General features: G+C 49.5%; 1 protein-coding gene across 2 annotated transcripts in view; it reads right to left on the bottom strand.

Moving 5' to 3' along the window:
* The window catches only part of ATG16L2 (autophagy related 16 like 2), a 30236-nt gene that overhangs the window by 15239 nt on the left and 2592 nt on the right, over positions 1–12405 (bottom strand). For both annotated transcript variants that reach the window (XM_072993405.2, XM_072993404.2), the window contains exons 2-4: positions 7178–7274; positions 1991–2111; positions 934–1007 (exon numbers count right to left, since the gene is read on the bottom strand). In XM_072993405.2, coding sequence (XP_072849506.2) covers positions 934–1007; positions 1991–2111; positions 7178–7274 — 292 coding nt within the window. The remainder of the gene's footprint in view (positions 1–933; positions 1008–1990; positions 2112–7177; positions 7275–12405) is intronic.

The raw sequence follows: 12405 nt of genomic DNA, 5'->3' as shown, positions 1-12405 counted from the left end.
AGATCAGGGAGGTTCTGCTGAGAGACGATGCTTGACTCTCAGCAGAAGTTCCACGCTGGAATTTGGTTTAGCGCCCAGACAGGATCTCATCCAACCCCTGTGCCCCGGGGCCAAGTCCTTGGGGGGGGCATTGCCTATATGGAACGGCACCCCGAGAGAGGGGATGGAGCAGTAGGTGGCACTTGGCTGAGTCCTGGGAGAGCTGGGTTCAAGCCATGAGACTCAGTGGGTGCCCATGGGCCGGCTACTCTTCTGAAGACTGGTCCTACCTCAAAGGGTGGTTGTGGGAATGAAACAAGGACACCCTCCCGAGCATTCCAGAGGAAACAACAAGTCTGTTCCTGTAGCTAATTTTAATAACTAAGTAAATAGCAGTGATGGGGGAATTAGGCACTGGATTCATTCAAAATGTGGCCCTGGAGAAGAGTTTTGCAGAGACCCTGAACAGCCAGAAAGACTAACAAGGGGGTCAAATCAAGCCTGAACTCTCTCTGGAAGCAAAAAAAAGGTTGAAACTGAAATGCTGGGAGCATCTTGAGAAGGTTGGAAAAGGCCATCACTCTGGGAAAGGTTGAAGGCAGCAGGAAATGAGGAAGACCCGATACGAGATGGGCCGACTCCCTAAAAGAAGCCACAGGATTGAGTCTGCAGGAGCTGAGCTAGGCCGTGGAAGAGAAGAGATTCTGGAGAGGGGTCCTTCATGGGATCGCCATGCGTTGGAGGCCACTTGGCCACCAAAAGGAAGGAGGACAGGAAAAAGGCAGACAGAGGCACCATCTTAAGCTCATCAGAGGAAAAGCGGCAGATCATGAGGTTCAATAAAGTCAAACCAGCCACCGTGGGCAGGTTTGGGTGGGACCTTTCGCATCCAGTTTTTGTGGGGGAGATTTGAGCCCCCAGCGCAGGCCCACCCCACCCCTCCCAGGCCCCCACCTGCCCTTCTGCTCCTCCAGCGTGGCCTCTTTCGCTCTAAGCAACATGTTCCGCTCGTAGAGTTTGTACGCCAGCTGCAGAGAAAAGAGAACCGATTGGGGAGATCCGGTCATCGTTCCCAGAAGCTGGCAGAACTTCTCAACGTGAAGTTTTTTTGGGGGGTGAGGGGGACAGATTTCTTTTTTTTTCTTTCCTCCCCACATCCACCAGACTTTGCCCCCCCCCACAAAGGAAAGCTTAATCTCCGTCAAACGTGAATTGATAACCCAACCGAAAGGACAACAGGGCAACGGACGGCTTGATTTAAAGCCGAGATCTGCAATGCAGAGTCTTCTGGATTTTGGAGAGCTGTACCTTCTCCCACACACACATACATCCGAATACTGTACTTCTTTCTTTTTTAAAAAAATCTGTTTTTTAAAAAACTGAAAAAAGCCCTCTGGCACCCTCTAGTGGCCAAAAAGTTTTGGGAAAGTTAGATTGTGCAGGGGTCTTTTCCACCATGCCCTGGAAATCCAGGGGGTTCTCCAGGGGGTCTCCCATCCAGGGGCTCACCAGCCCTGACCCTGCTCAGCTTCCAAAATCAGACAAGATTGGGCACATTCAGAAAAGACCCCATCTCTGCAGGCAGGCTTTTAACCATCACGACTGAGTCCCTGAGTGCCTTTTAAAAGTTTCTCCTGTTGACCTGCTTTTAATTATTCAACTGTATTTTAATGAGCATATCTCACGCACTTTTCTAAACCTCAATGCGTCCTTAAACCTGTTGTTATACCTTCCTTCCTTTGGGCACAGGTTGGGCCGTCCGGCTCCCTGTTCATGATACAGCCTCCCGCAACCTAGTGCCCACAGATGGGTTAGACTACAAGCCCCATCCTCCCCACCCACCATGGCCAGCAGGGGGAGGAAGCCTGTTTTACAAGGCAGCTCTTTCCACCTAGAGGAAGGTGTCTGTCCCCTTTGGAAAGCGGTTTGAGCCAAAGGACGCCGCGGCTCCTTCTGTCAGCGTCCCGTGTCCCAAAACAGGAAAAAACCCCAAGCCAAAAAGGGTGCTCACCTCCCCGTTCACGCTCTGCAACTGCATCACGTGGCCCTTGTGGATCCGCTGCATGCTCTCTGCCGTTTCTCCCGAATCCGAGACATCCTTCCGGGTGTAGCTGAAGGTGTCTTGGGCAGAACTGCAAAGCAAATCAGAGAATCCAGGTTAAACGTCAGAATCTTTCCAAATCAGGATAATAAAAACCCTTTGCGTCTTGTTTCGGGGTACTGGGGGAAAAAAGGCTGATTTCTCGCTCTGCTTCACTTTCTCTCTCTGGGGGTGGGGTCTGATCTCCTGAATGTGGACAGATCACTTCTGGTTTGGACCGTTCACAACCACCACTGCCTCCCCCTCCCCTTCAAAAGGAAGCAGGGAGAGAGGAATTCAGGGCCCTCCACCCTCTACACTGACCCCCACCATTCACATCGAATTAGGTGCAGATGAAACTGAACTAAAAACCAATGGCTACGGGACATAAAAGTCATTGCCAGGTGTGACATGGTGCACTGTGAACAACACGTTCCTAGGAAGAAGGAAAAAAGAAAAAGAAAAAGCAAGCTTGTTAAAAATATAGTCTCTTCCAGCAATGGTTGAAGGTATAAATGTATAAATATTTGCCATGTAGTCCCGCACTTATGTCTCAGAAAGTGGACTGGTCTGTAAAAGCTCACGTGAACATATAGCAGTTTGACTTTAAGGTGACACAACATTTTTGTCTTCTTTCTTTCTTTCTTTCTTTCTTTCTTTCTTTCTTTCTTTCTTTCTTTCTTTCTTTTTCTTTAAATTTTCTTTTGGTTTTCTCTGATAGACATGACCTAACGCTCAAGGCAAGGCATCCCACAGTGGAATTATATCTCCTTTTGAATGGGGAACAGTCTTTAAAAAAAAATCTTTAGAATCCTAGCATCATGAAGTTGGAAGGGGCCTGTGAGGCCATCTAGTCCAACCCCCCCTGCTCAAGGCAGGAATCTGAATCAAACCAGATCGGACAGGGGGGGGGTGTTCCCATTTTCTCTTGAAGACTTCCAGCGATGGAGCGCTCGTCGCCTCCCCCTGTGGTCACAGGTTCCCTTGTCGTACTGCTCTGACAGTTAAGAAGTTTTTCTTGATGTGAAATTGACTCACTTAACTTGAGCCCGTTGTTGCGTGTCCTCCATTCTGGGATGACCGAGGACAGACCCTGCCGGCACTCGGAAAATGCTATTATATGTTCTTTGACTCAACTCCGGGAAGCAGTGGAAGACAGGAGGGCCTGGCGTGCTCTGGTCCGTTGGGTCACGAAGAGCCGGACACACAACTTAACGACTAAACAACAAACAACATTATCTCTTCTCCCCACCCCCCAGTCTTCTTCAGTTTAATTGCTGTGATATTTTATTACTTTATATTTGTAGGGATCTTTTATTGTCTTTCATTATGTTGGAAATTAACCAGAGTGGTTTCCGGCTTAAACGGGCAGAATATAAATAAAATAAAATAATACATTCAGCTGGCAGGGGTGATTTAATTTAGTTCTGGTTGGCTGGAGACGGCTTTTCTCTGCTTTTTGCCCTGTATAGCCTGCTCATCTGGTGCAAAAGGGAGGCTCAGGTCCTTTTTAAACAGTTTATTTAAAAAGAAGAAGTTCAAGTTAGCCCTCACTCATCAGCCAAAGGTATCTCAGATGAAGGAGAGGCAAAGGGCCTCCCGGTGGAAATGGTCCAGAGGGACCAAAGGCAGCTTCTGCAAACCCTTTGACCTTTTCTTCTGCTTCTGCTCTTGTTTGCTGTTTGGGCGGCTACAGCGACTTTACCTGCAGAAACCAGCAGGAACCCAGTTTGAAAAAAAAAAAAATGCAGACCAGAGCAGATTGAAACGTATTTTCCCTGCAGTGCAGACACACCCTGAGAGAGAGAGAGACAGAAATCTTCGGGACTTTCCATGCTGTGGGTCATCTCCAAAACGCCTCTTTCCCGGAGAGCGAGGTGGCTCCCTGCCCAGCCGGCCCTGCCCGCCTCAAAGCACACAAACACCGGTCCTTCCCTCCTTAGAACATCATCCTCTTTGCCACTCTAAAAAAAGGGGGTCTTTTGTTAAAAAACAAAGGTAGATACATGGGGCGGGGAAGCTTGCTAGAGCTTGCCAAAAAGCCTATGCAAAACACAGAATACTGCTTCACTCACTGGGAAATGAGGTGCTCTTGAAGCAGTGAAATAAAGAGAAAACCCATCATTCTGTGCAACTACACATCCTATGATATTCAAACTCCTGGGGAGATGAGCCTGTGCAATGGGCTCCATTTTTCCAGCTGTTCTTGACCCCAGCTTCTGACTTCAGCTGAGTCTCCACATGTGTCCCCCCCCCCAATCAGGGGCCTAAAGGGACCTCCAGCCCTATTGAACCCTAGCTCCTCCGACTATTCATTTTTTTTAGTAACCATTCACTGAAGAGTTCCCCTATACCCTGGGGCTTGTGTGTAGGTGGGGGGGGGATTCAATTTTCCCAGATTTTAAGGGACACCCCCCCCCCGGCATTCGTGCCTCCCCAAAAATCTTTTGGAAAAGAGAAGCATTTGACGGACAGGCTGGCCACCGAAGTGGGCCGCAGCTTTGGAGCTTGCCTATGGCTGGCCGAATCGAACAATACAATTACACACGAGCAAACCCCCCCTTCCATGACACGCACTAACAAAACCCATTGTGCAATGCACCTAAACAGAGGCGGGAAAGGTTGCTCCACGCCATGCCGGTCAAAAGCAACTGAGCCTCTATACGGTTCTTCTCCTTTTAAAACTCCTTTAAGGAGAAAGGCGGGAGAAAAGAAATCTGAAATCAATAAAGATAAATGAATTCCAGGCGCTGAACAGCCCTCTAGCCAGCTGGGTTGAGGGTCTTATCTTTGCTAGTTCCACGCAAATCATTTTCCTGCTTATTTCTGGAGGGGAAGAGAAGATGGTGCTGTTGCCACAAAACCAGGGCTTAGAAAAGTTCCTTTTTTTAAACGATGGTTCCCAGAATCTTTTCATCCAGGATGGTTAGTGACAATCCACACTCCATGAAAATAAATAAATAGATAAACAAACAAAAAAAATGGACGTGGGCAGCAAATAATGTCACATGCACACCGTGGTCTAAGCTGATTTTATGCCACCTCCGGGCCCGTCTCTGGAAGCTGCTGGTGCAGGCACAGCTTTGCAGCCAGGAAAACATCTGGGTGTTTCATCTACTTTGTCACAGTTACGCTGACGACCTAGTTTGGCCCTTCTTTGGCCTCGACATGGAGGCAGAAGCTTGTTCCTTGTTAAGGGAGCCTCAGCTTCAGCTGGAGCCGAGAAGGACAAGTCGTGCGTTTTGTTCTAGGTCTTGTTTTCTCCAGCCTTTACCAGCCTGTGTGTTCAATCCGGCCTTTCACAGAACTCCCGTTCCCCAGATCATCTTTATGCGGGGCCGCTGAACCGCTGGAGAGCTCAGTGGTTTGGTCTCTGGCCGTGGAGCCAGAGTTCGGATCCCCCCGGGGGTCTTCTGGGAGAAGAGCCAGCCTGGGTAGCCTTGGGCACGTTGCACGCCGTCCCAGAACTGCCCCCAAAAGAAGTGAAGGGGAAACCACTTCTGAGCATCCTCTACCCCAGATCTGGGGGATCAAGATGACTAGTCTTATTCCTGGGGGTGCGCTGAGCCACTTGCCTTTTCTTTCCCTTTTATTTCTGCTCTCCAAATGGTATTTGGATCATCGCATCCACCTTCCCTTCCACGCTGTGGCTTAATCTGCACAGACACAGCTGTGGGCAGCGATAGCCTCTATAGCAAAGGTGCAAATTAAAAGCCACAGGGATCCCTTTTGTGCCGAGGCCCTGTTTTCATCCGGGAGAGTCCCCCACGTGAACCAGGATAAAGGGTGGGGCAGAATACAGGGCACACCCCCGGAGCAGTCGGGCGAAAAATCTCTTCTGGCTAGCGGAAGGCGGTGTCGCCCGACCTGAGGATGATAAGCAGGACATCAGAGCAGAAATCACACTATGATCCTTAGAAGTGTTTCTTCCACATTCTGCCATAAACCTTATTCTTCTTCCTCTTTCTTCATTGCATTAAAAAAAGTATTTTTTTTCAACAGCTGAAGAGAAGAAGCAAAGCATTCAGATCAGGCATCCTTCAGTCTTGAGAGACTATGGTAACACGCTCTGAACAGAGGACTTGGAACAGCATCTAGTGTGGCTGAGAAGTCCAATTTGAGAGTGACCATCCCTTCCACACTGAAGACAAATGCAATCTATCCAGCTCCATGGTTTTGCTGGTTTTGGGATGGCCTCTTGGCCTTGGCCTGCTGGACAAGGGCCTCTTCAAATTGGGAGAGGCCTTAATGTAACGCCTGCCTCCAGGCTGAATGCTTAGATGTCAGGGTTTCCCATCTGTTGAGGTCCATTCCTAAGACCTTCAGATCCCGCTTGCAGACCTCCTTGTATCGCAGCTGTGGTCTCCCTCTGGGGCGATTTCCCTGCACTCATTCTCCATACAGGAGATCCTTTGGAATCTGACCATCAGCCATTCTCATGATGTGCCCGAGCCAACGTAGACATTGCTGTTTCAGTAATGTATACATGCTAAAAATTCCAGCTCGATCTATTTGGAACTTTGTCCTGCCAGGTGATACCAAAAATGCATTGTAGCAAAGTCCAACAGACTGTCAGGAGATGTTCCACCCATTATTGGCTTCAGCTCTGCTCTCATGTACAGAGAGCAGCCGACACAGGTAACATCAAAGGAATGGATGACGGTATCAAGCAGAAGAAGCATTAAGGGTTATTCAAAGGTGTTGCTAATATATAGCGAATAGATTTGGAAGGTACGCCTGGAAAAAGCCAAGGTTAGCTTCACTGAGGTCTCTAGTTTGGCGCCGAGTTGACTCTCAAACAGAAGGACCCCCGCAATGCTCTCCTTTGTTTTTGACGGCTGTCTCCCCTTCCATTTGTTTCCACTTGGAAGGAAGGCATTTTTTTTGGGGGGGGGGGAGCTCGGCTGGTGCCACAGTCATGAAAGAAAGCTCAGGGAGTAACTTGACCCCAACGTCTGCTGTTTCGACACGCTCAGGGACCAGGGCACCTCACCTGATTTCCATTAATTTTGGCTCACAAGGGCTATTTACGGGACAGTCACTGTGGACAAAATGACTCTCTTGGTCGCCACTGGCTTCGACTCACCTCCTGAGGAGGAAATCTCAAGTTTTCTGTACCTGAAAAGAGGCGATCCCAGTGGGTGATCTACCGATTGAGCTTCCAACTTTGCTGTGAAATGGTCCACCACGCTGGATTTTTCCAAGAGTCTGTGATCTACAAGGAAAGAAAGAAAACAGATGATAATGGTGATGATGATGCGCCTCCCGTTTGAGCTATCATTTTATTTTTTTAATTTTAGACTAGTTTGCCCTGCCTTGCTTCTTGAAAAGGGCCCAAGGCGGCTTACGACACGTAAAGACGATATTTAAAGTTTTGAACAAGGAGTAACGCCGGCGTTAAGTGCAATGGCTTGAAAATGCTAGTGAATGCAAGTCTCTACTTACACACTTGCAAACCCACCCAACCCTTCACTGCAAACTGTAAAGATTCTGGGACTTCCCATAAACCCAGACAAAACCTGCAGGCCTTCGTGGTGCACCAACTCAGAAATTACACGGGCTAAACCATCTCAGGAGGAACAACACTTTTTAGAAGAGTTGGACTTCATGTGCTCCAATGTGTGTGATTCGTGCCAACAGGATGATTCAGTGATGATAAGAGCACACTAGTTGTTCTGGACCTGAAAACCACATGGAAAACTTCCACCCGTCTGAGCCATGAGTGTGGCCACTGGTGACACTAAGCGCAGGGGTGCCGCGGATCCGCTCCAGGTTTTCGTCCGTCCTTTCCAGAAGTGACTCAAGTGGCTAAACTCCTATGTGGCATTTCACATTTCAGCATCTTGGGTGGCTCCTGTAAATACAGTTGCAGGGGTCCTGTGCAGGACTGCAGGCTAAAACCTGGCATGGATTCACAGCACTCCTGAAACCGGAGCCCCTACACCCTTCCCACCGCTTTCAGCATGGAAGATCTGTCTTGAACAGAGCTTAGAAAAGTGACCTTTTTCTGGACTACAGCTCTCAGAATCCTGGCTCCTAGGATCCGCAGTCAGAAAAGAGAACTTTCTCCGGCTTCAGGTGTGAAGTGTCACCAAGCTCAAAGGCACTTCCTAACAGGCAACATGCTTTGAATAGTTCCTCATTTCGACAACCCCTGCAAGGCACGTCAGGCATTAAAAAAAACACACAATGACTCATCCGAGGTCCCGCAGCAAGTTTCACAGCCAAACGGTGACTCAGAACACCATTTTGTCAACAGTCACAAGAACTGGACTTATTTTTACCAACGACATCGGAGGCGCTACTTGCTGGTGATTAACAATGGACGTGCAAGTGACTGGGTTTGAGAACGTGCACCACAACAACGGCACATGAAACGCATAAAGCCTTCTTACCCAGAGAATGCTTTAAGCACTATGGGGTGGTATAAAGGAGCACATGTTGCTTTTCTGCTTTTGTAAATTGCATTTATTATTTTTTTTTTCACTTTTAAACCACCCGTACAACTTCCGTCATTCTCAACCTGATATTCATTTATTTCCCCCTCGCTTATTTATTTTCCCTATATATACTTATACTGATATTTTCCCCTACCGTTCGGCCTTCAGTGGGGGGGGGGGAGACAGCAGAAGTCTCCTGTTTGTGTTTCCCAAAAATGAGAGGTGGGAATCCTCTGTGTGTGCAAACACACCTGTACGTGCATGGCTGCAGGAAATGCAGCAATGATTCCTGACCGGCTTTCAAGAGCCAAGACTTCCATCACACATTCTCTCTCTCTCTCTCTCTCTCTCTCTCTCCCCCCGATTTAAGCTTTCCAGTCTGATTACCATGAGCCTGAAACCACACAGAACAGGCTGAGCTGTACACTCATACCCAAAAGGGGATTTATTGATCTGTTTATTAAACTTCTGAACCACCTCTCTGGTCAATGGTCACTCTGGGCAGCCTGCAGCAGTAAACAATATGATATGTAATACATATAAATTATACAACCGTATAATGCATAAGTAAACCAAAAAGTGTATGATTCAACAAACATAAATGAAAGGGAGAAGGGAGGAGAAGCCTGGAGCGCAGGGAGAGTCAAACCCGTGTGTCTGACACGGAACATCAAGGAAGCGAAGCAAGGAGGGAAAGTGACCGGTGGCCCGTCATTCGCTCTCGGCTCCCCAGGGGCGAAGAATCAGCACACAGATCCCACTGAACCCTTTGCTGCAGCTGTCGTGTCACAAAAGTCTTCTTTTTGGGGCTGTTCAATTTTATTAAAAAAAAATTCCTTCACCGATTTGCAAATTGGCGGCACAAATGAGGGATGTTTGGAATGGGCGGGAAAAGAAAAAGTGCTTTTTGCACCGGATAAATCCACAGGATAAATGCCACTTCGATCGGCCTGCGGCATGCGCAAATGGCAGCATGGGCTTGTGCAGGTGTGCCCACCTGTGCAAGAGAGCACGCACACTTGTTCGTGCATGCGCGTGAGCACAAGGGGTGCACCACCTTCCCCAGGTGGTCCACGGACCGAAAAAGGTTGGGGAATGCTGACTTCAAGAACCTCTTAATGAGGGTGAAAGAGGAGGGTGCAAAAAATGGTCTGAAGCTCAACATCAAAGAAACTAAGATCATGGCCACTGGTCCCATCACCTCCTGGCAAACAGAAGGAGAAGATATGGAGGCAGTGACAGGTTTCACTTTCTTGGGGTCCGTGATCACTGCAGATGGTGACAGCAGCCCTGAAATTAAAAGACACCTGCTTCTTGGGAAGAAAGCGACGACAAACCTTGACAGCATCTTAAAAAGCAGAGACCTCACCTTGCTGACAAAGGTCCACATAGTCAAAGCTATGGTTTTTCCAGTAGTGATGTGTGGAAGCGAGAGCTGGACCATAAAGAAGGCTGACTGGCGAAGAATGGATGCTTTTGAATTGTGGTGCTGGAGGAGGCTCTTGAGAGTCCCCTGGATTGCAAGGAGAACAAACCTATCAATTCTGAAGGAAATCAACCCTGGGTGCTCACTGGAAGGAGAGATCCTGAAGCTGAGGCTCCAATCCTTTGGCCATCTCATGAGAAGAGAAGACTCCCTGGAAAAGACCCTGATGTTGGGAAAGTGTGAAGGCAAGAGGAAAGGGGGCGACAGAGGATGAGATGGCTGGACAGGGTCACCGAAGCGACCAACATGAATTTGGTACCAAACTCCGGGAGGCCGTGGAAGACAGGAGGGCCTGACGTGCTCTGGTCCATGGGGTCACGAAGAGTCGGACACGAAACGACTAAACAACAAGAAGAAGACCTGGGATCCCAGGAGGCCCATGAAATCGCCTGCAAGAGGCCCCAGTTGTGACACTTTCACCAGGGAGCAGCTACTAACTCTGGCTGGCATTGCTCCCTAATCCAATTAGAGACCAAGCAGAGGGAAGCAGATTGAATCAGCAGAAGTGATAATGTCATTGATGGGAATCCCCTGCACATGTAATCTTTTACTTGTAGCTAAAACAAAGAGGCCTTTGGAAAGGATAACTGAACAGGGAGTCAAGAGCAAAGATCTGAGCAAAGATCAACCTCCTGGCACTCCTGTGCGGCTCACGAACAGCCCTGTGGCATCGTCTGAAGGCCAGAAAGCGAGGGCCTGCCTGCGTTTCCCTCTGCATTTATTTATTTATTTTATTTATTTATTGGACTTATATACCGCCCCATAGCGCTACAAGCACTCTCCGGGTGGTTTACAATTTTTTTATTATACAGGCTACACATTGCCCCCCCAGCAAGCTGGGTACTCATTTTACTGACCTCGGAAGGATGGAAGGCTGAGTCAACCTTGAGCCGGCTACCTGGGATTTGAACCCCAGGTCGTGAGCACAGTTTTAGCTGCAGTACAGCTTTTTTAACCACTGCACCACGAGGCTCTGCATGGAGCAGGTGACCCAGCGCAGTCTCCACGAGTTTCATCCTGACTTGTCTCCACCACCCCATGAGCTCAAGAGGTACCACAGAAATGCCCAGACTTTGGTGATCCTTTCTCCTCCACCTGGACCCCCCCCCCCGGCATCAGGCTCCCCACCCCTTCTCTTGGGAGAGCTCTCTCACCTAAAGCCAAGGAGACGCCAGGGAAAGGTGACAAACCGGACTGACAACGTTCGAAGCGCTGTTTGCAGAAACTCACACGAAAAAGGGATTCGTTAAAGCCTTAAGGTGTTTTGCGTCAACAGAACAATGATAATAATATGAATGTGCTGTTAGGTCAATTCCGACATACAGCAAACTTTTCCAGGGTTTTCCAGGTAGAGAAAATACTAAGAAGTGGTTTCTCCTTCCCTTCTTCTGGGGGGGGGGGGGGCTGGGTCCCCTGTGCAGCTGCCCCAAGGCCACCCAGGCTGGCTCTTCTCCCTGGAGGAGCAATGTGGGGATAGAACTCCCAACTGCTGGCTCCACAGTCAGATCCTTTAACCACTGAGTGATCCAGCCAGCCTAATAATCACCATGTTCCGTCCCGCCGATTCTGACTCATGCAACCCCTTTTCCCAAGGGTTTCCAGGAAGGGGAGACTCAAAAGAGATTTCCTCCTTCCCTTCTTCTGGGGACAGTTCTTGGATGGTGCAGCCTGCTCGAGGCTACACAGGCTGGCTCTCCTTGCAGAAGGAACAGTGGGGGGAATCGAACTCACAACCTCTGGCTCTGCAGCTGGGGACCCAACTTTTAACAGAGCCTTCTAGAAACCCCCGTCGGGGTCGCTCTAGGCTCTGTCATGATGGCCAAGACCCCCAGACGAAGCCGGACCCGGGCATAAAAGAAGGGCACGTCTGCTGGGTCTTGTGAGGCAGAAATGGATGGATGGAAGGCTACCTCTGCAGAGCAGAAGTGTTTTATGCACACGAGCTTGTAATCTCCCTTAAGCCCTAAATCTTGGGTACACACCCCGTGCGGCTCTCTGCTACCTCGCCGGCACGTTCCCTCCGCGCATGTTTCTCCCTGCAGCCCAGCTGTGAGACCATGAGATTAAGACGTGAAGAGAGAGGGAACGCAACCGGTTCCAAACCCTGGCATTTCCAGAGAGGGCAGAAGAGACCCGGAGAGATGCTGACGCTCCGCGTTGACTGGAAAGCGCAAGGCAGAGCAGGCCTCGGGGGGGGGGGGGGGCTGGAGAAGACCGCTTTCCGCATCCCTCGAGCAAGGCCTTGATGGAGAGAGAGCCAGGGGTGGCTTGAACGAGGCGGGGGGGGGCTGAAAGCACAGCAGCTCTGACCTTTGACCTTTCCATGAGGGGCCACGGCACAGCCGCCCACCGGCACTCGTACGAGAAGCGCAACTCAGAGGAAATCTCATCCTCCACGGACCCTTCTCCCTTCCCTCGGC

The sequence above is a fragment of the Pogona vitticeps genome, chromosome 3, assembly GCF_051106095.1.
Source record: "Pogona vitticeps strain Pit_001003342236 chromosome 3, PviZW2.1, whole genome shotgun sequence".
Lineage (NCBI taxonomy): Eukaryota > Metazoa > Chordata > Lepidosauria > Squamata > Agamidae > Pogona > Pogona vitticeps.
This window is presented reverse-complemented; position numbering and strand designations above follow the sequence as displayed.